At 58.0% G+C, this 22,651-nt stretch overlaps 1 protein-coding gene across 1 annotated transcript in view; it reads left to right on the top strand.

Annotated features, from left to right (window-relative positions):
* The window catches only part of LOC142463875 (RNA cytidine acetyltransferase-like), a 32,072-nt gene that overhangs the window by 6,927 nt on the left and 2,494 nt on the right, over nt 1-22,651 (top strand). The window contains 14 exon segments of the mRNA XM_075566692.1: nt 2,084-2,217; nt 3,976-4,069; nt 4,634-4,732; nt 5,200-5,208; nt 5,210-5,337; nt 5,605-5,729; nt 7,758-7,908; nt 8,588-8,684; nt 8,962-9,078; nt 9,618-9,668; nt 9,670-9,720; nt 18,827-18,901; nt 20,972-21,088; nt 21,216-21,349. Coding sequence (XP_075422807.1) covers nt 2,084-2,217; nt 3,976-4,069; nt 4,634-4,732; nt 5,200-5,208; nt 5,210-5,337; nt 5,605-5,729; nt 7,758-7,908; nt 8,588-8,684; nt 8,962-9,078; nt 9,618-9,668; nt 9,670-9,720; nt 18,827-18,901; nt 20,972-21,088; nt 21,216-21,349 — 1,382 coding nt within the window.

Genomic DNA, 22,651 nt, shown 5'->3' with positions numbered 1-22,651 from the left:
CTCCACCCCCCCTCCCTCCTCCCTCCACCCCCCTCCCTCCTCCCTCCACCCCCCCTCCCTCCTCCCTCCACCCTCCCCTCCCTCCCTCCACCCCCCTCCCTCCATCCCTCCTCCCTCCACCCCTCCTCCCTCCACCCCCCCTCCCTCCACCCCCCCTCCCTCCACCCCCCCTCCCTCCACCCCCCCTCCCTCCTCCCTCCATCCCCCCTCCCTCCTCCCTCCATCCCCCCTCCATCCCCCCTCCCTCCTCCCTCCATCCCCCCTCCCTCCATCCCCCCTCCCTCCTCCCTCCATCCCCCCTCCCCTCCATCCCCCCCTCCCCTCCATCCCCCCTCCCCTCCATGCAGCCAGCGCAATATGAGATTAACACACCGTCTCTTTACATAGCGAGCTGTATCCTCCTCGTTATAATGCAGCATTGAAAGTCTACATAATATATACATTTAATTGGCCGTCGCATGTTTTTAGGGGCCACCGTTTGTCCAAACGCCTGAGCAGAGCGACGTGTGGCAGCAGTGTAGGCGTTAACCCTCTGTGCCCCGCCTCTGACTCTGCGCCCCGCCTCTGACTCTGCGCCCCGCCTCTGACTCTGCGCCCCGCCTCTGACTCTGCGCCCCGCCTCTGACTCTGCGCCCCGCCTCTGACTCTGCGCCCCGCCTCTGACTCTGCGCCCCGCCTCTGACTCTGCGCCCCGCCTCTGACTCTGCGCCCCGCCTCTGACTCTGCGCCCCGCCTCTGACTCTGCGCCCCGCCTCTGACTCTGCGCCCCGCCTCTGACTCTGCGCCCCGCCTCTGACTCTGCGCCCCGCCTCTGGCCTCTGACTCTGCGCCCCGCCTCTGGCCTCTGACTCTGCGCCCCGCCTCTGGCCTCTGACTCTGCGCCCCGCCTCTGGCCTCTGACTCTGCGCCCCGCCTCTGGCCTCTGACTCTGCGCCCCCGCCTCTGGCCTCTGACTCTGCGCCCCGCCTCTGGCCTCTGACTCTGCGCCCCGCCTCTGGCCTCTGACTCTGCGCCCCGCCTCTGGCCTCTGACTCTGCGCCCCGCCTCTGGCCTCTGACTCTGCGCCCCGCCTCTGGCCTCTGACTCTGCGCCCCGCCTCTGGCCTCTGACTCTGCGCCCCGCCTCTGGCCTCTGACTCTGCGCCCCGCCTCTGGCCTCTGACTCTGCGCCCCGCCTCTGGCCTCTGACTCTGCGCCCCGCCTCTGGCCTCTGACTCTGCGCCCCGCCTCTGGCCTCTGACTCTGCGCCCCGCCTCTGGCCTCTGACTCTGCGCCCCGCCTCTGGCCTCTGACTCTGCGCCCCCGCCTCTGGCCTCTGACTCTGCGCCCCGCCTCTGGCCTCTGACTCTGCGCCCCGCCTCTGGCCTCTGACTCTGCGCCCCGCCTCTGGCCTCTGACTCTGCGCCCCGCCTCTGGCCTCTGACTCTGCGCCCCGCCTCTGGCCTCTGACTCTGCGCCCCGCCTCTGGCCTCTGACTCTGCGCCCCGCCTCTGGCCTCTGACTCTGCGCCCCGCCTCTGGCCTCTGACTCTGCGCCCCGCCTCTGGCCTCTGACTCTGCGCCCCGCCTCTGGCCTCTGACTCTGCGCCCCGCCTCTGGCCTCTGACTCTGCGCCCCGCCTCTGGCCTCTGACTCTGCGCCCCGCCTCTGGCCTCTGACTCTGCGCCCCGCCTCTGGCCTCTGACTCTGCGCCCCGCCTCTGGCCTCTGACTCTGCGCCCCGCCTCTGACTCTGCGCCCCGCCTCTGACTCTGCGCCCCGCCTCTGACTCTGCGCCCCGCCTCTGACTCTGCGCCCCGCCTCTGACTCTGCGCCCCGCCTCTGACTCTGCGCCCCGCCTCTGACTCTGCGCCCCGCCTCTGACTCTGCGCCCCGCCTCTGACTCTGCGCCCCGCCTCTGACTCTGCGCCCCGCCTCTGACTCTGCGCCCCGCCTCTGACTCTGCGCCCCGCCTCTGACTCTGCGCCCCCGCCTCTGACTCTGCATCCCACTGACACCCAGTTTCCTTCCCCATAATCCACCCTCCTATCACTTTGCTAGATTGTCAGCTCTGTGGTTAACCCCGTCAATGTCGCCCGCTCCGCAGGCCAAAGCGTTGCTGAAGTTCATCGAGGCGGTGTCCGAGAAGACCCTGCGCAGTACGGTGACGCTGACCGCCGCTCGGGGCCGCGGGAAGTCGGCAGCTCTGGGCCTGTCCATAGCGGGAGCCGTGGCCTTCGGGTAGGAGAGCTGGCTTTAACCGCGCACCGCCCTGCGTAATGGTGACCTGGCGTAAGCTGATATTACCAGCAGCACTGGAGGAGACGTACAGGGTTAATCCCGCACCCCTGAGGCCGAAACGTTGTCTTTCTAGCAGTGGCTTTCCCCAGCGCTGCTCCTCACGCCGTCGGTTCCGGTTCTGCCCGTTTACTGCAGTGTTTCTCATATTATAAATACATATTCACAGGGCTCGACAAAATGTAAACAATGTCACCCCTCCCCCCCCCAAAAATGTAACCCCACTCTCAACCCCCTGCCGCTGGCGAGGGCTTACTGGCGGCCGGGTGCGGCTTCTCCCGGCATTCTCCTGCAACTTCCATGTCTCCCCCTCCAACTCCCGTGAAATGGCGTCCCGTTGCCATGGCAACGCGGCATCATTTGGCGCCACGCAGCCATGTTCATGGGATTTGCAGAGGGAGACGCAGGAGAATGCCGGGAGACGCCGCGCACCCGACGCCTGTAAGCGCACTCGCTAGCGGGCAAAATGCACGGGCCGGGGCGAGTGTGTTTGTCGAGCCCTCTATATACATACGCTCTCTCTATAGCGCAGTGTTCTCTCTATAGCGCGGTATTCTCTCTCTCTATAGCACGGTGTTCTCTCTCTCTCTCTATAGCGCGGTGTTCTCTCTCTATAGCACGGTGTTCTCTTTCTCTCTCTCTCTATAGCGCGGTGTTCTCTCTCTATAGCACGGTGTTCTCTCTCTCTCTCTCTATAGCGCGGTGTTCTCTCTCTCTCTCTCTCTCTCTCTATAGCGCGGTGTTCTCTCTCGTTACTGTGTAACTACATTTGTAAAATTCGAAAGTCGAACCCTCGCGTGCAGTAAAGTAACACTTTAATGAGATTTTTCTGCAGGGCACCCTTAAGGTGAGACTGAGGCACCCGTGGGTGACCTGGTCCCCTGGTTGAGAAACACTGTATAGATTGCTGTTTGGGACCCGACGCAGATGGCTCCCGCGTTTCCTGCGATTGTGCCGCCATCTTTGCTAACATGCGCAGTGCATATTATTGTCCGTGTAGCTTTTTAATCCACCATTTTGTATGCTGCTGACGGCGACTTATTTCCTTTTATTTGCTCCGGATCTCTCCAGAACGCTTAAATAGTCTTCAACGTGTGACCGCTTTTAAAATGGCCGTTTCCTTTCCTAGGAATGAACCCAGTGTGTCACGTGAGCAGGTCAGCCAATGAGGGCGAGCCGCTCACGGCCACGCCTCTCCGCCACGCCCTCTGTCGCCCTCCCAGTTCTCCTGCACCACAACACAAAAATCGCTTATAGCGACGTGTGATGTCAGCGGTCGCGGGCACGTCGCCGTTACTATAAGCGCGACCTTAACCTCAGTGCAGAAGCGCTGTGCTTGACGTGGGGTGGAGGCACCGTGTGATGTCAGCGGTCGCGGGCACGTCGCCGTTACTATAAGCGCGACCTTAACCTCTGCAGAAGCGCTGTGCTTGACGTGGGGTGGAGGCACCGTGTGATGTCAGCGGTCGCGGGCACGTCGCCGTTACTATAAGCGCGACCTTAACCTCAGTGCAGAAGCGCTGTGCTTGGCGTGGGGTGGAGGCGCCGTGTGATGTCAGCGGTCGTGGGCACGTCGCCGTTACTATAAGCGCGACCTTAACTTCAGTGCAGAAGCGCTGTGCTTGGCGTGGGGTGGAGGCACCGTGGGGTCCCGGCCCTTCTCTCAGCAGGAAGTGTAGCTGCCGCTTCTGTGTATTTCAGTTACTCCAACATCTTTGTGACGTCCCCGAGCCCCGATAACCTGCACACCCTGTTTGAGTTCATCTTCAAAGGGTTTGACGCTCTGCAGTATCAGGTGAGGGCCCCGGGGGGGGGGGGGGAGGGGATCCGGGGGGGGGGGGGAAGGGGATCCCTCGTTTTGGCCTCTGTCTGATAGTGCCCTGAAGGTTCCCTCGGGGCGGAGGTCTCCCTCTGATAGTGGCCAGCAGGCTCGCGGGGGAGGGAGTCTCCCTCTGATAGTGCCTGGCGGCTCCTTGTACTGCCTTGTACTCCCTGCCTGGCGTCACCGCGCTCTTTCTCTCCTGATCGTCCCCTGGCCCCCCGCACTCTTTCTCTCCTGATTTCCCCCCCCCTCTCTCCCCGTGGCCCCCCGCGATCTTTCTCTCCTGATCCTCTCCCCTTCCCCCTGGCCCCCCGCGCTCTTTCTCTCCTGGCCCCCAGCGCTCTTTCTCTTCTGGCCCCCCGCGCTCTTTCTCTCCTGGCCCCCCGCGCTCTTTCTCTCCTGGCCCCCCGCGCTCTTTCTCTCCTGGCCCCCCGCGCTCTTTCTCTCCTGGCCCCCAGCGCTCTTTCTCTTCTGGCCCCCCGCGCTCTTTCTCTCCTGATCTCCCCCCCCCCCCTCTCTCCCCCTGCCCCCCCGCAGGAGCACTTGGACTACGAGATCATCCAGTCGCTGAACCCGGAGTTTGAGAAAGCCGTGGTACGGGTCAACGTGTTCAAGGAGCACAGACAGACCATTCAGGTGAGGGTCCGATCCTGTGCCCCCCCACCCCCGGGCCACATGCCAGGGTCCTGCTCAGCCTCAGTGTTATTGTTCTTGCCACGTCGGTGCTGCATGGCTCGGCAACACGTTATTCCTCTCCTCTTCGTGAATGACACCTCTCTCAGCTGGTGACGGAGGCTGGTTGGGGGTGTCTCCAGTGACGGCAGCCCCTTGGGGCGGGTGGGGGGCTCCGGTGACGGCAGCCCCTTGGTGGATGGAGGGGGGGGGGGGGCTCCGGTGACGGCGCTGGGTCTGTCACACCAGTCTGTCACACCATAAGAACAACTTTAATAATAGTGACCTTGCGCTCATCTTAGTACATGCAGGATTTTCAGCCTCTGTTACGCAGAGCTAACGGTCTAATGAGAGCGAGTGACTTGCGGAGTGTTAGAACCGGGTCCTCCCACTTCAGAGATGCGCTTCCTGATGCTGTTTACCCCGCACAGTACATTCACCCCCGCCGACGCGGTGAAGCTGGGGCAGGCGGAGCTGCTCGTGATCGATGAGGCGGCTGCAATTCCTCTCCCCCTCGTGAAGGATCTGCTCGGCCCGTACCTGGTGTTCATGGCTTCCACCATCAACGGGTGAGGGGGTGAGGGGGTGGGGGGGTGTTTGCAGATGGGGAGTGGTCAGTCTGGTGGTGCGGGGGGGCGAAGGGTCAGTCTCGGGGTGCGGGGATGAAGGGGTCAGCCTGGGGATATGGGGGGGGGGGGGGATAGTTTAAAGCAGATGTTGTCGGTCAGTACCCCCCTCCTGCAGAGGGAACATGCTGTAAGATGAGGTCTCTGCCCGGGGGGGGCGGGGGGCACCTTGTAATCCGGTCAGCTCGTGTGACCGCCCATCTCTTGTAGGTACGAGGGCACCGGCCGCTCCTTGTCCCTGAAGCTGATCCAGCAGCTGCGGCAGCAGAGTGCGGAGAGTCAGGTCACCATGACGGCCGAGAACAAGTCCAGCGCCTCTCACCGCGTCTCTTCAGGTGCGTCCGCACATGCGTGTTGTACGGGGAGACGATGCACATCTGAGTGATCCCGGGCAGAGGACACCTGTGGGTGTCGTTATTCTTTATTACTTGGTGACATCAGTAGCTTTTATTTTGGATCTAAGTGACATCGCTGCGCCCTGTATGGCCGCCCCCCCCTCTCTCCCTGTATGCCCCCCACCCCTCTCCCTGTGTGGCCGGTGCTCCCCCCCCTCTCCGATGTGGCCTCTCTCCCCCTCCCCTCTCTCCCTGTGTGGCCGCCCCCCCCCTCTCTCTCTCTCTCCCTCCCTGTATGCCCCCCCCCCCTCTCTCCCTCTCCCTCCCTGTATGCCCCCCCCCTCTCTCCCTCTCCCTCCCTGTATGCCCCCCCCCCTCTCTCCCTGTGTGGCCGGTGCTCCCCCCTCCCCCTCTCTCCCGTGTGGCCGACCCCCTCCCCTCTCTCCCCCCTCCCCTCTCTCCCCCCTCCCCTCTCTCCCCCCCTCCCCCTCTCTCCCCCCTCCCCTCTCTCCCCCCTCCCCTCTCTCCCCTCTCTCCCCCCTCCCCTCTCTCCCCTCTCTCCCCCCTCCCCTCTCTCCCCCCTCCCCTCTCTCCCCCCCCCTCCCCTCTCTCCCCCCCCTCCCCTCTCTCCCTCCCCTCCCCTCTCTCCCTCCCCTCCCCTCTCTCCCCCCCTCCCCTCTCTCCCCCCTCCCCTCTCTCCCCCCTCCCCTCTCTCCCCGTGTGGCCGGCCGCCTCCCCCCTCCCCCCTATCCCCCCTCCCCCCTCTCCCCTCTCCCCCCTCTCCCCTCTCCCCCCTCCCCCCTCTCCTCTCTCCCCCCCTCTCCTCTCTCCCCCCCCTCTCCTCTCTCCCCGTGTGGCCGGCCGCCTCCCCCCTCCCCTCTCTACCCGTGTGGCCGGCCGCCTCCCCTCCCTCCTCTCTCCCCCCTCCCCTCTCTCCCCCCGTGTGGCCGGCCGCCTCCCCTCCCCCCTCTCTCTCCCCCCTTGTGGCCGACCGCCTCCCCCCTCCCCTCTCTCCCCCCTCTCCTCTCTCCCCGTGTGGCCGGCCGCCTCCCCTCCCCCTTCTCTCCCCCCGTGTTGCCGGCCGCCTCCCCCCTCCCCTCTCTACCCGTGTGGCCGGCCGCCTCCCCTCCCTCCTCTCTCCCCCCTCCCCTCTCTCCCCCCGTGTGGCCGGCCGCCTCCCCTCCCCCCTCTCTCCCCCCTTGTGGCCGACCGCCTCCCCCCTCCCCTCTCTCCCCCCTCTCCTCTCTCCCCGTGTGGCCGGCCGCCTCCCCCCTCCCCTCTCTCCCCCCTCCCCTCTCTACCCGTGTGGCCGGCCGCATCCCCTCCCTCCTCTCTCCCCCCTCCCCTCTCTCCCCCCGTGTTGCCGGCCGCCTCCCCTCCCTCCTCTCTCCCCCCTCCCCCTCTCTCCCCCCGTGTGGCCGGCCGCCTCCCCTCCCCCCTCTCTCCCCCCTTGTGGCCGACCGCCTCCCCCCTCCCCTCTCTCCCCCCTCTCCTCTCTCCCCGTGTGGCCGGCCGCCTCCCCTCCCCCTTCTCTCCCCCCGTGTTGCCGGCCGCCTCCCCCTCCCCTCTCTACCCGTGTGGCCGGCCGCCTCCCCTCCCTCCTCTCTCCCCCCTCCCCTCTCTCCCCCCGTGTGGCCGGCCGCCTCCCCTCCCCCCTCTCTCCCCCCTTGTGGCCGACCGCCTCCCCCCTCCCCTCTCTCCCCCTCTCCTCTCTCCCCGTGTGGCCGGCCGCCTCCCCCCTCCCCTCTCTCCCCCCTCCCCTCTCTACCCGTGTGGCCGGCCGCATCCCCTCCCTCCTCTCTCCCCCCTCCCCTCTCTCCCCCCGTGTTGCCGGCCGCCTCCCCTCTTCCGGTCTCTGTCCCACCGCTGAGAATTAGAGGGAGGGGAGGGGGGGCTTAGTGTCTGGAACATATAGATTTCATGTGCGGGCGTGTGTTGGGCGTTGGAATTTCCTGTGCTCCCTTCATCCTGCCACGTCTCCCTTGCTGCACCCCCTCACCTCTGTGGGACCCCTCTCTCCGCTCACAGCTCGGACCCTGCATGAAGTTTCCCTGCAGGAGTCTATCCGTTACGCCCCGGGTGACCCCGTGGAGAAGTGGCTGAATGAGCTGCTGTGTTTGGACTGTCTGAACATCAGCAGAATAATCTCGGGGTGTCCTCTCCCCGAGACCTGCAACCTGTATCCTTCTCGTGTCGGTCTGTAACTAGGCACCGCCTGTGTGTGCGCCCCTGTGTGTGTGTGCGCCCCTGTGTGTGTGTGCGCCCCTGTGTGTGTGTGCGCCCCTGTGTGTGTGTGCGCCCCTGTGTGTGTGTGCGCCCCTGTGTGTGTGTGCGCCCCTGTGTGTGTGTGCGCCCCTGTGTGTGCGTGCGCCCCTGTGTGTGCGTGCGCCCCTGTGTGTGCGTGCGCCCCTGTGTGTGCGTGCGCCCCTGTGTGTGCGTGCGGCCCCTGTGTGTGCGTGCGCCCCTGTGTGTGCGTGCGCCCCTGTGTGTGTGCGCCCCTGTGTCATGCATCTCCCAAGCCAGCGGTTCTGAAGTAAGAATAATGAAACACTCCAGGTAAGTTGAAAAAAGAAAAGATATATATCTAAATAATAATAATAATGATAATAATAATAATAAAAAAGGCACTTTCATCAGTGTCCATTTCCTGCAGTATTCGTGGCTCACTTCTACGTGGCTTCTCGTCACAATGTGACATGTCTCCACGCACATCTGCACAGTTTGGTTTCCATCGGTATAGAAGCCGCGCTGTCGCTGGGAGGTGGGGACTTGTTAGTGGGACAGGGGCGTCAGGACGGGGGTGTCAGGACGGGGGCGTGGCTCTTCCACAGATCTGAGTCCTTAATGCTCGGCCACAGATATTATGTGAACCGCGACACACTCTTCTGCTACCACAAGGCATCGGAAGCGTTCCTGCAGAGACTCATGGCGCTCTACGTGGCTTCTCATTACAAGGTGAGGAAACGCGTGGGTGCGTGCGTTAGGTGATTTTCCTCCTGTCCTGTTTTCGTGCCTCCTCATGTTTGTGTCTCTTCCGTGTTCTCTCACATGCATGTTTTTGTGCATCTTTGCACCGTTCCCCACAGATCTTTGCAGAGCCGGGATTAACATGGAATCTTTGTTCCAGCTGCATTCCTGCGCACAGCGTCCCGCGCACTGCGTCCCGCGTTCTGCACAATCCTCTGACCGTGCAGAGGGAGTAGTGATTTGAAATCTTATTGTGACCTTGCAGAATTCCCCGAATGACCTTCAGATGCTCTCTGATGCCCCGGCTCATCACCTCTTCTGCCTTCTGCCACCAGTTCCTCCCACGCAGAACTCCCTGCCCGAAGTGCTGGCTGTAATCCAGGTATTGTACCTGTCCAGGTGTGTACATGGTGACAGCGAGGAAGGTGTTCGTGTAATCTCGCAGACCACGTGTAACCTCGCAGACCACGTGTAACCTTCACAAGACTTGGTAACTTGATTTGGCTCCTGTTTCCCCATCTGAAGCTTTGGTCTGACTTGCATGTTCTCGTCGCAGAAAGTTCAGATACAAATAATTATATTTTAGAGCAAGGGGGCTCAACTCCAGTGCTCAAGACCCCTCAACAGGTCAGGTTTTCAGGATATCTCTGCTTCAGCATAAGTGGCTCAGTCAAACTTAATCCCATGTGCTGGGATTTCCTGAAAGCCGGATCTTGGGGGCTTGAGTTGAGTACCCCTGATTTTAGACTATGGTGAAATATGTTAAAAATACAAAGTAACATGAATGGTGTGTTCTGTACCTGTGACTGCTGCAGGGATGTTTTAGGGTAGAGGTGATGTGTCCTTTTTATGGGGTGAGAATGTGTCTCATCCCCAGAATCCCGTGCGTGACGCTCTGCTTCTCTCCCGATGGTTCCCTAGGTCAGTCTAGAAGGAGAGATTTCTCGTCAGTCTATCCTGAGCAGCCTGTCCCCGCGGGAAGAAGGCGTCGGGTGATCTGATTCCCTGGACCGTGTCGGAGCAGGTAGGGTCGGGCTACACTCACTTTAGGGTGATTCTCCCTCATTACCAACATGTGTTTCATTGCGGGCAGAGAGAAGCTTTCCGCTATTGGTAATGTTCTGGGTGCGGCTCGGGGGGTTGTGGGTAATGTATTGGGAGCGGCTCGGGGGGTTGTGGGTAATGTTCTGGAGCGGCTCGGGGGGTTGTGGGTAATGTTCTGGGAGCGGCTCGGGGGGTTGTGGGTAATGTTCTGGGAGCGGCTCGGGGGTTGTGGGTAATGTATTGGAGCGGCTCTGGGGGTGGGGTTGTGGGTAATGTTCTGGGAGCGGCTCGGGGGTTGTGGGTAATGTTCTGGGAGCGGCTCGGGGGGTTGCGGGTAATGTATTGGGAGCGGCTCGGGGGGTTGTGGGTAATGTTCTGGGAGCGGCTCGGGGGTTGTGGGTAATGTATTGGGAGCGGCTCGGGGGGTTGTGGGTAATGTTCTGGGAGCGGCTCGGGGGGTTGTGGGTAATGTTCTGGGAGCGGCTCGGGGGGTTGTGGGTAATGTTCTGGGAGCGGCTCGGGGGTTGTGGGTAATGTTCTGGGAGCGGCTCGGGGGGTTGTGGGTAATGTATTGGAAGCGGCTCGGGGGGTTGTGGGTAATGTTCTGGGAGCGGCTCGGGGGGTTGTGGGTAATGTTCTGGGAGCGGCTCGGGGGGTTGTGGGTAATGTTCTGGGAGCGGCTCGGGGGGTTGTGGGTAATGTTCTGGGAGCGGCTCGGGGGGTTGTGGGTAATGTATTGGGAGCGGCTCGGGGGGTTGTGGGTAATGTTCTGGTAGCGGCTCGGGGGGTTGTGGGTAATGTTCTGGGAGCGGCTCAGGGGGTTGTGGGTAATGTATTGGGAGCGGCTCGGGGGGTTGTGGGTAATGTTCTGGGAGCGGCTCGGGGGGTTGTGGGTAATGTTCTGGGAGCGGCTCGGGGGTTGTGGGTAATGTTCTGGGAGCGGCTCGGGGTTGTGGGTAATGTATTGGGAGCGGCTCGGGGGGTTGTGGGTAATGTATTGGGAGCGGCTCGGGGGGTTGCGGGTAATGTTCTGGGAGCGGCTCGGGGGGTTGCGGGTAATGTATTGGGAGCGGCTCGGGGGGTTGTGGGTAATGTTCTGGGAGCGGCTCGGGGGGTTGTGGGTAATGTATTGGGAGCGGCTCGGGGGGTTGTGGGTAATGTTCTGGGAGCGGCTCGGGGGGTTGTGGGTAATGTATTGGGAGCGGCTCGGGGGGTTGTGGGTAATGTATTGGGAGCGGCTCGGGGGGTTGTGGGTAATGTATTGGGAGCGGCTCGGGGGGTTGTGGGTAATGTATTGGGAGCGGCTCGGGGGGTTGTGGGTAATGTATTGGGAGCGGCTCGGGGGATTGTGGGTAATGTATTGGGAGCGGCTCGGGGGATTGTGGGTAATGTTCTGGGAGCGGCTCGGGGGGTTGTGGGTAATCTTCTTGTTACAAAAACTCTGGGTAAATGGGGCAGGGGAAGGAGAGAAATATCCTTTGGATGGGGGCAGTATGGTATAGACTCTGAACAATGAAGTGGCAGAACTGGCAAAGGTGTGAAACAGGCAGTCTGTGCCTATTGCAAATACTAAGCATAAGGCACTAATCTAAGCTTCATGTTCTGAAAGATCTTTTGTCTCTATTGATGTGCTGTGTTCTCTATAAACAATGCGGGCCTCTTACTCGTATTTCTAGTGATACTGCTGGATACTTGTTTGTTCCACCTTGACATAGAGTATTCTGGCTTTTGAGGGGTATGAATGAAGCTTCCTGTACTTATTATTGCACAGACAGGGGATTCTGTCTGCCCCTAGCCGGTGCTCTCCATAGACTTGTATGTGACATAGTGAGTCTTGTAGGATAATCTTTGGCTCTAAAATGGTTTGCATCCAGTCCCCAGATAATCCGTCTCCAGATAATCCGTCTCCCAGGGCTATGAATCCCAAGGACTGCACATATATAGTACAGACAATCGTTTCTCATTGCGCCTAGTTAGATCCTCTTATATTGAGCTTGCTTCTTTTTATAACGGTTGTGAGTACATCTGTCGTTGGGGGAGAGTGTAAATACTCTTGCGAGCAGCCTTCGCAGGAATGGTCAGCAGCGTGGGGTCAGCAGCGTGGGGTAAGGTGAGTGAGGGTATGAATCAAAAGACGCATGTACATAATTGGTACATGTGAAGAGACATACAGCTGTCTGCTCCTTAGGGATAGTTTTGTGATATACTTTCAGTATTACCAAGCCATAGATAGGTGCTAATAATTAGTGGGCCTGTCTGTATTAGGCATTTTGTGGTAATAGCAAGAAGTATATCAAGGCCTCTCTTCTCTGCCAGTGAGTGGGTTCTAGACATTACCTCAATCGGCATTTAGCCGGTTAAATTTGGATTGAGCATTCCATGTGCCGTCCCTGGTATTAGTGTGTGTATTACCATTACACCTTATCACCCTCACATTTTAATCGTTTTTAAAGTTTGAGTGTAATAATTATTCGATGTATTAAAATAATTTTTTATTTTTGTGATCTCGCCCATATCCTGTACCTCCAGATATTGGTGTTCTCCAAAACTGCACCTGGCATTAGCCAGTTTCGGCATTAGCCAGTTTCGGCATTAGCCAGTTTCGGCATTAGCCAGTTTCGGCATTTGCCAGTTTCGGCATTTGCCAGTTTCGGCATTAGCCAGTTTCGGCATTAGCCAGTTTCGGCATTAGCCAGTTTCGGCATTAGCCAGTTTCGGCATTAGCCAGTTTCGGCATTAGCCAGTTTCGGCATTAGCCAGTTAACCAGTATACCTAGAACTACCAAAGTGATCCCGTTGCTGGGATGCTTATTGTTAGCTCACCAGTTTAAAGTTTGGGTATCTTTAGGAGTGCCCCCATCCAAAGGATATTTCTCTCCTTCCCCTACACCCTTTCCCCAGAGTTTTTGTGATCGCCAAGCTTCCTGGTAATGAGCAGTATATCCTGGGTGAGCACCCACAGGGAGAGCGAGCTTCCTGGTAATACGCAGTATATCCTGGGTGAGCACCCACAGGTAGAGCGAGCTTCCTGGTAATAAGCAGTATATCCTGGGTGAGCACCCACAGGTAGAGCGAGCTTCCTGGTAATAAGCAGTATATCCTGGGTGAGCACCCACAGGGAGAGCGAGCTTCCTGGTAATACGCAGTATATCCTGGGTGAGCACCCACAGGTAGAGCGAGCTTCCTGGTAATAAGCAGTATATCCTGGGTGAGCACCCACAGGTAGAGCGAGCTTCCTGGTAATAAGCAGTATATCCTGGGTGAGCACCCACAGGTAGAGCGAGCTTCCTGGTAATAAGCAGTATATCCTGGGTGAGCACCCACAGGTAGAGCGAGCTTCCTGGTAATAAGCAGTATATCCTGGGTGAGCACCCACAGGTAGAGCGAGCTTCCTGGTAATAAGCAGTATATCCTGTGTGAGCACCCACAGGTAGAGCGAGCTTCCTGGTAATAAGCAGTATATCCTGGGTGAGCACCCACAGGTAGAGCGAGCTTCCTGGTAATAAGCAGTATATCCTGGGTGAGCACCCACACGTAGAGCGAGCTTCCTGGTAATAAGCAGTATATCCTGGGTGAGCACCCACAGGGAGAGCGAGCTTCCTGGTAATAAGCAGTATATCCTGGGTGAGCACCCACAGGTAGAGCGAGCTTCCTGGTAATAAGCAGTATATCCTGGGTGAGCACCCACAGGTAGAGCGAGCTTCCTGGTAATAAGCAGTATATCCTGGGTGAGCACCCACAGGTAGAGCGAGCTTCCTGGTAATAAGCAGTATATCCAGGGTGAGCACCCACAGGTAGAGCGAGCTTCCTGGTAATAAGCAGTATATCCTGGGTGAGCACCCACAGGTAGAGCGAGCTTCCTGGTAATAAGCAGTATATCCTGGGTGAGCACCCACAGGGAGAGCGAGCTTCCTGGTAATACGCAGTATATCCTGGATGAGCACCCACAGGGAGAGCGACCTTCCTGGTAATAAGCAGTATATCCTGGGTGAGCACCCACAGGCAGAGCGAGCTTCCTGGTAATAAGCAGTATGTCCTGGGTGAGCACCCACAGGGAGAGCGAGCTTCCTGGTAATAAGCAGTATATCCTGGGTGAGCACCCACAGGGAGAGCGAGCTTCCTGGTAATAAGCAGTATATCCTGGGTGAGCACCCACAGGTAGAGCGAGCTTCCTGGTAATAAGCAGTATATCCTGGGTGAGCACCCACAGGTAGAGCGAGCTTCCTGGTAATAAGCAGTATATCCTGGGTGAGCACCCACAGGTAGAGCGAGCTTCCTGGTAATAAGCAGTATATCCAGGGTGAGCACCCACAGGTAGAGCGAGCTTCCTGGTAATAAGCAGTATATCCTGGGTGAGCACCCACAGGTAGAGCGAGCTTCCTGGTAATAAGCAGTATATCCTGGGTGAGCACCCACAGGGAGAGCGAGCTTCCTGGTAATACGCAGTATATCCTGGATGAGCACCCACAGGGAGAGCGACCTTCCTGGTAATAAGCAGTATATCCTGGGTGAGCACCCACAGGGAGAGCGAGCTTCCTGGTAATAAGCAGTATATCCTGGGTGAGCACCCACAGGGAGAGCGAGCTTCCTGGTAATAAGCAGTATATCCTGGGTGAGCACCCACAGGCAGAGCGAGCGTCCTGGTAATAAGCAGTATATCCTGGGTGAGCACCCACAGGCAGAGCGAGCTTCCTGGTAATAAGCAGTATATCCTGGGTGAGCACCCACAGGTAGAGCGAGCTTCCTGGTAATAAGCAGTATATCCTGGGTGAGCACCCACAGGTAGAGCGAGCTTCCTGGTAATGAGCAGTATATCCTGGGTGAGCACCCACAGGGAGAGCGAGCTTCCTGGTAATAAGCAGTATATCCTGGGTGAGCACCCACAGGGAGAGCGAGCTTCCTGGTAATAAGCAGTATATCCTGGGTGAGCACCCACAGGTAGAGCGAGCTTCCTGGTAATGAGCAGTATATCCTGGGTGAGCACCCACAGGGAGAGCGAGCTTCCTGGTAATACGCAGTATATCCTGGGTGAGCACCCACAGGTAGAGCGAGCTTCCTGGTAATAAGCAGTATATCCTGGGTGAGCACCCACAGGGAGAGCGAGCTTCCTGGTAATAAGCAGTATATCCTGGGTGAGCACCCACAGGTAGAGCGAGCTTCCTGGTAATAAGCCGTATATCTGGGTGAGCACCCACAGGGAGAGCGAGCTTCCTGGTAATAAGCAGTATGTCCTGGGTGAGCACCCACAGGGAGAGCGAGCTTCCTGGTAATAAGCAGTATGTCCTGGGTGAGCACCCACAGGTAGAGCGAGCTTCCTGGTAATAAGCAGTATGTCCTGGGTGAGCACCCACAGGGAGAGCGAGCTTCCTGGTAATAAGCCGTATTTCCTGGGTGAGCACCCACAGGGAGAGCGAGCTTCCTGGTAATAAGCAGTATATCCTGGGTGAGCACCCACAGGGAGAGCGAGCTTCCTGGTAATAAGCAGTATTTCCTGGGTGAGCACCCACAGGGAGAGCGAGCTTCCTGGTAATAAGCCGTATTTCCTGGGTGAGCACCCACAGGTAGAGCGAGCTTCCTGGTAATAAGCAGTGTATCCTGGGTGAGCACCCACAGGGAGAGCGAGCTTCCTGGTAATAAGCAGTATATCCTGGGTGAGCACCCACAGGTAGAGCGAGCTTCCTGGTAATAAGCAGTATATCCTGGGTGAGCACCCACAGGTAGAGCGAGCTTCCTGGTAATAAGCAGTATGTCCTGGGTGAGCACCCACAGGGAGAGCGAGCTTCCTGGTAATAAGCAGTATTTCCTGGGTGAGCACCCACAGGGAGAGCGAGCTTCCTGGTAATAAGCAGTATGTCCTGGGTGAGCACCCACAGGGAGAGCGAGCTTCCTGGTAATAAGCCGTATATCTGGGTGAGCACCCACAGGTAGAGCGAGCTTCCTGGTAATAAGCAGTATATCCTGGGTGAGCACCCACAGGTAGAGCGAGCTTCCTGGTAATAAGCAGTATATCCTGGGTGAGCACCCACAGGTAGAGCGAGCTTCCTGGTAATGAGCAGTATATCCTGGGTGAGCACCCACAGGGAGAGCGAGCTTCCTGGTAATAAGCAGTATATCCTGGGTGAGCACCCACAGGGAGAGCGAGCTTCCTGGTAATAAGCAGTATATCCTGGGTGAGCACCCACAGGTAGAGCGAGCTTCCTGGTAATGAGCAGTATATCCTGGGTGAGCACCCACAGGGAGAGCGAGCTTCCTGGTAATACGCAGTATATCCTGGGTGAGCACCCACAGGGAGAGCGAGCTTCCTGGTAATAAGCAGTATGTCCTGGGTGAGCACCCACAGGGAGAGCGAGCTTCCTGGTAATAAGCAGTATGTCCTGGGTGAGCACCCACAGGTAGAGCGAGCTTCCTGGTAATAAGCAGTATGTCCTGGGTGAGCACCCACAGGGAGAGCGAGCTTCCTGGTAATAAGCCGTATTTCCTGGGTGAGCACCCACAGGGAGAGCGAGCTTCCTGGTAATAAGCAGTATATCCTGGGTGAGCACCCACAGGGAGAGCGAGCTTCCTGGTAATAAGCAGTATTTCCTGGGTGAGCACCCACAGGGAGAGCGAGCTTCCTGGTAATAAGCCGTATTTCCTGGGTGAGCACCCACAGGTAGAGCGAGCTTCCTGGTAATAAGCAGTATATCCTGGGTGAGCACCCACAGGGAGAGCGAGCTTCCTGGTAATAAGCAGTATATCCTGGGTGAGCACCCACAGGTAGAGCGAGCTTCCTGGTAATAAGCAGTATATCCTGGGTGAGCACCCACAGGTAGAGCGAGCTTCCTGGTAATAAGCAGTATGTCCTGGGTGAGCACCCACAGGGAGAGCGAGCTTCCTGGTAATAAGCAGTATTTCCTGGGTGAGCACCCACAGGGAGAGCGAGCTTCCTGGTAATAAGCAGTATGTCCTGGGTGAGCACCCACAGGGAGAGCGAGCTTCCTGGTAATAAGCCGTATATCTGGGTGAGCACCCACAGGGAGAGCGAGCTTCCTGGTAATAAGCAGTATGTCCTGGGTGAGCACCCACAGGGAGAGCGAGCTTCCAGGTAATAAGCAGTATATCCTGGGTGAGCACCCACAGGTAGAGCGAGCTTCCTGGTAATGAGCAGTATATCCTGGGTGAGCACCCACAGGGAGAGCGAGCTTCCTGGTAATAAGCAGTATATCCTGGGTGAGCACCCACAGGGAGAGCGAGCTTCCTGGTAATAAGCAGTATATCCTGGGTGAGCACCCACAGGGAGAGCGAGCTTCCTGGTAATAAGCAGTATATCCTGGGTGAGCACCCACAGGGAGAGCGAGCTTCCTGGTAATAAGCAGTATATCCTGGGTGAGCACCCACAGGTAGAGCGAGCTTCCTGGTAATAAGCAGTATATCCTGGGTGAGCACCCACAGGTAGAGCGAGCTTCCTGGTAATAAGCAGTATATCCTGGGTGAGCACCCACAGGTAGAGCGAGCTTCCTGGTAATAAGCAGTATATCCTGGGTGAGCACCCACAGGTAGAGCGAGCTTCCTGGTAATAAGCCGTATATCCTGGGTGAGCACCCACAGGTAGAGCGAGCTTCCTGGTAATAAGCAGTATATCCTGGGTGAGCACCCACAGGTAGAGCGAGCTTCCTGGTAATAAGCAGTATATCCTGGGTGAGCACCCAGAGGGAGAGCGAGCTTCCTGGTAATAAGCAGTATATCCTGGGTGAGCACCCACAGGTAGAGCGAGCTTCCTGGTAATAAGCAGTATATCTGGGTGAGCACCCACAGGTAGAGCGAGCTTCCTGGTAATAAGCAGTATATCCTGGGTGAGCACCCACAGGTAGAGCGAGCTTCCTGGTAATAAGCAGTATATCCTGGGTGAGCACCCACTGGTAGAGCGAGCTTCCTGGTAATGAGCAGTATATCCTGGGTGAGCACCCACAGGTAGAGCGAGCTTCCTGGTAATACGCAGTATATCCTGGGTGAGGACCCACAGGTAGAGCGAGCTTCCTGGTAATAAGCAGTATATCCTGGGTGAGCACCCACAGGCAGAGCGAGCTTCCTGGTAATAAGCAGTATGTCCTGGGTGAGCACCCACAGGTAGAGCGAGCTTCCTGGTAATAAGCAGTATATCCTGGGTGAGCACCCACAGGCAGAGCGAGCTTCCTGGTAATAAGCAGTATATCCTGGGTGAGCACCCACAGGTAGAGCGAGCTTCCTGGTAATAAGCAGTATATCCTGGGTGAGCACCCACAGGTAGAGCGAGCTTCCTGGTAATAAGCAGTATATCCTGGGTAAGCACCCACAGGGAGAGCGAGCTTCCTGGTAATAAGCAGTATATCCTGGGTGAGCACCCACAGGGAGAGCGAGCTTCCTGGTAATAAGCAGTATATCCTGGGTGAGCACCCACAGGGAGAGCGAGCTTCCTGGTAATAAGCAGTATATCCTGGGTGAGCACCCACAGGTAGAGCGAGCTTCCTGGTAATAAGCAGTATACCCTGGGTGAGCACCCACAGGTAGAGCGAGCTTCCTGGTAATAAGCAGTATATCCTGGGTGAGCACCCACAGGGAGAGCGAGCTTCCTGGTAATAAGCAGTATATCCTGGGTGAGCACCCACAGGTAGAGCGAGCTTCCTGGTAATAAGAAGTATATCCTGGGTGAGCACCCACAGGTAGAGCGAGCTTCCTTGTAATAAGCAGTATATCCTGGGTGAGCACCCACAGGGAGAGCGAGCTTCCTGGTAATAAGCAGTATATCCTGGGTGAGCACCCACAGGTAGAGCGAGCTTCCTGGTAATAAGCAGTATATCCTGGGTGAGCACCCACAGGTAGAGCGAGCTTCCTGGTAATAAGCCGTATATCCTGGGTGAGCACCCACAGGGAGAGCGAGCTTCCTGGTAATAAGCAGTATATCCTGGGTGAGCACCCACAGGTAGAGCGAGCTTCCTGGTAATAAGCCGTATGTCCTGGGTGAGCACCCACAGGTAGAGTGAGCTTCCTTCATTTCTTTAATCTTCTTGTTATTAATCCCTGTCCACGTCTCTGCTTCCTTTAATAATTATAAACTCTGGTGGCTCCAGTTCCAAGATCCGGATTTCGGCAGCTTGTCCGGGGCAAGAGTTGTGCGGATTGCGGTTCATCCAGACTACCAGGGGGTAATGTGTGCTATTCCTCATCCCCAGGGGCAAAACGTGTTCCTGCTCAGGCCATACAATCTGCTCGCACTCACCTCGGACCCTCTAATTTCTTCCTTTGTCTTGGAGCTCTGTCGCTCGCACTCCCCTGCTCTCTGACCCTGCTCTCTGACTGTCTCTCCCCCTGCTCTCTGACTCTCTCCCCCTGCTCTCTGACTCTCTGCCCCTGCTCTCTGACTCTCTGCCCCTGCTCTCTGACTCTCTGCCCCTGCTCTCTGACTCTCTGCCCCTGCTCTCTGACTCTCTGCTCCTGCTCTCTGACTGTCTCTGCCCCTGCTCTCTGGCTCTCTGCCCCTGCTCTCTGGCTCTCTGCCCCTGCTCTCTGTCTCTGCCCCTGCTCTCTGACTCTCTGTCTCTGCCCCTGCTCTCTGGCTCTGTGTCTCTGCCCCTGCTCTCTGACTCTCTGCCCCTGCTCTCTGACTCTCTGCCCCTGCTCTCTGACTCTCTGCCCCTGCTCTCTGACTCTCTGCCCCTGCTCTCTGACTCTCTGCCCCTGCTCTCTGACTCTCTGCCCCTGCTCTCTGACTCTCTGCCCCTGCTCTCTGACTCTCTGCCCCTGCTCTCTGACTCTCTGCCCCTGCTCTCTGACTCTCTGCCCCTGCTCTCTGACTCTCTGCCCCTGCTCTCTGACTCTCTGCCCCTGCTCTCTGACTCTCTGCCCCTGCTCTCTGACTCTCTGCCCCTGCTCTCTGACTCTCTGCCCCTGCTCTCTGACTCTCTGCCCCTGCTCTCTGACTCTGCCCCTGCTCTCTGACTCTGCCCCTGCTCTCTGGCTCTCTGCCCCTGCTCTCTGGCTCTCTGCCCCTGCTCTCTGACCCTCTCTGACTCTCTCTGCCCCTGCTCTCTGACTCTCTCTGCCCCTGCTCTCTGACTCTCTCTGCCCCTGCTCTCTGAGTCTCTCTGCTTCTGACTCTCTCTGCCCCTGTCTCTCTGCCCCTGTCTCTCTGCCCCTGTCTCTCTGCCCCTGTCTCTCTGCCCCTGTCTCTCTGCCCCTGTCTCTCTGCCCCTGTCTCTCTGCCCCTGTCTCTCTGCCCCTGTCTCTCTGCCCCTGTCTCTCTGCCCCTGTCTCTCTGCCCCTGTCTCTCTGCCCCTGCTCTCTGACTCTCTGCCCCTGCTCTCTGACTCTCTGCTCTCTGACTCTCTGCCCCTGCTCTCTGTCTCTGCCCCTGCTCTCTGTCTCTGCCCCTGCTCTCGGTCTCTGCCCCTGCTCTCGGTCTCTGCCCCTGCTCTCTGTCTCTGCCCCTGCTCTCTGTCTCTGCCCCTGCTCTCTGCCCCTGCTCTCTGTCTCTGCCCCTGCTCTCTGACTCTGGCTCTGCCCCTGCTCTCTGGCTCTGCCCCTGCTCTCTGGCTCTGCCCCTGCTCTCTGGCTTTCTGCCCCTGCTCTCTGACTCTCTCTGACTCTCTCTGCCCCTGCTCTCTGACTCTCTCTGACTCTCTCTGCCCCTGCTCTCTGACTCTCTCTGCCCCTGTCTCTCTGCCCCTGTCTCTCTGCCCCTGTCTCTCTGCCCCTGTCTCTCTGCCCCTGTCTCTCTGCCCCTGTCTCTCTGCCCCTGTCTCTCTGCCCCTGTCTCTCTGCCCCTGTCTCTCTGCCCCTGTCTCTCTGCCCCTGTCTCTCTGCCCCTGTCTCTCTGCCCCTGTCTCTCTGCCCCTGTCTCTCTGCCCCTGTCTCTCTGCCCCTGTCTCTCTGCCCCTGTCTCTCTGCCCCTGTCTCTCTGCCCCTGTCTCTCTGCCCCTGTCTCTCTGCCCCTGTCTCTCTGCCCCTGTCTCTCTGCCCCTGTCTCTCTGCCCCTGTCTCTCTGCCCCTGTCTCTCTGCCCCTGTCTCTCTGCCCCTGTCTCTCTGCCTCTGTCTCTCTGACTCTCTCTGCCTCTGTCTCTCTGACTCTCTCTGCCCCTGCTCTCTGACTCTCTCTGCCTCTGTCTCTCTGACTCTCTCTGCCCCTGCTCTCTGACTCTCTCTGCCCCTGCTCTCTGACTCTCTCTGCCTCTGCCTCTCTGACCCCGCCTCTCTGACCCCGTCTCGCCTCTCACAGATGGGTTATGGGAGCCGTGCGCTGCAGCTGCTGCAGATGTACTATGAGGGGCAGTTCCCGTGTCTTGAGGAGGGTCTGACGCACAAGGCTCAGGACATCACTCCCATCAGCAGCCAGGTCAGGAGCCTTCTTACCATTCTTATCTTTGTTGTGGGAAGTCCCCAAAACATTGAGGGGACCAGAGACTGAGGGCAGTGTGTGACATGTCCCTGCTGCCACCTCTGAGCTGTGACTCCCCCCCCAGGCCGTCAGCCTCCTGGAAGAGTCGGTGACCCCTCGTAAGGACTTGCCCCCCCTCCTCCTGATGCTCAGCGAGAGGCCGGCGGAGAAGCTGGATTATCTTGGCGTGTCGTATGGGTTAACCCCCAAACTGCTGAAGTGAGTTATCCGCAGTCACTTGATCTGCTCCTTGTTATCCAGAGAGCGTCCCCATCACAATGCACTGAATATCAGAGGGTACGGAGGGCGGAAGAATAGCCCTCATCATTATTTCTATATAGGAGATGGGCGGTTTCCCAGGAGCTGAACTGCGCTATTCCCAGCGCCAGGAACCCCCTGTGCCTGAGATACTTTTCCCTCCAGGGGAAACAAAATGGCGGGTTAAATTCCTGCGTGCCATAGGCCAAAAGGAATCATTGTGGCTTCCTATTGGCCCACGTGATGCAGGAGATTTATAAGGAAGGGATGTCATTACCTTTTTACGTATATCTCAAACTTGGAGGGTTCCCGCAGCGCTGGAAATAGGAAATGGCACCATTCAGTTCCGGGGACACCCCGCTTTCCAGCCTACAGCGAAAAGAGGGGGTTAAATGGGTGGGATTGCTGCTTGGTTAGAAATCTCGGGGTGTGCTGATCTCCCCCGTCACTATCCTGTACCATCGCGCGCGCATTCTCCATACTCGTGGTATCCGTAACAAAGCTCTATCCTGGATCTCATCCTACCTCTCCCATCGTACTTTCAGTGTCTCTTCTGCTAACACCTCCTCCTCCTCTATTGATCTCTCTGTGGGGGTACCCCAGGGCTCTGTCCTGGGACCTCTTCTCTTTTCTCTGTACGCACTCTCTCTAGGTGACCTAATAACATCTTTTGGGTTCAAATATCACCTCTATGCTGACGACACACAAATTAGTTTTCAATCCCTGACCTTACACCTGCTATACAGACTAAAGTGTCCGAATGTCTCTCTTTAATATCCTCCTGGATGGCCCTCCGCCGCCTTAAACTCAACAAAAACAGAGCTCCTCATACTTCCTCCCAAACCTGGCCCTACTACCTCCTTCCACATTACTGTTGGAAGTACCATCATTCACCCAGTAGCCCAAGCACGCTGCCTAGGGGTCACATTCCTCTCTCACATTCGCCCCTCACATTCAAAACATTTCTAAAACTTGTCGCTTTTTTCCTCCGCAATATAACTAAGATACGCCCTTTCCTCTGCTGCTTGACTGCTAAAACTCTGACTCGGGCCCTCATTCTCTCCCGTCTCGATTACTGTAACCTCCTGCTGTCCGGCCTTCCCGCCTCTCACCTGTCTCCCCTACAATCTATCCTAAACGCTGCTGCCAGAATTACTATACTCTTTCCTAGATCTGTCTCAGCATCTCCCCTCCTGAAATCCCTCTCCTGGCTTCCGATTAAATCCCGCATCTCACACTCCATTCTTCTCCTCACTTTTAAAG

This window comes from Ascaphus truei, chromosome 12 (assembly GCF_040206685.1).
Source record: "Ascaphus truei isolate aAscTru1 chromosome 12, aAscTru1.hap1, whole genome shotgun sequence".
NCBI classification, from domain to species: Eukaryota; Metazoa; Chordata; class Amphibia; order Anura; family Ascaphidae; genus Ascaphus; species Ascaphus truei.
Note: the sequence above shows the minus strand (reverse complement) of the source record. Positions and strands in the feature narration are given on the sequence as shown.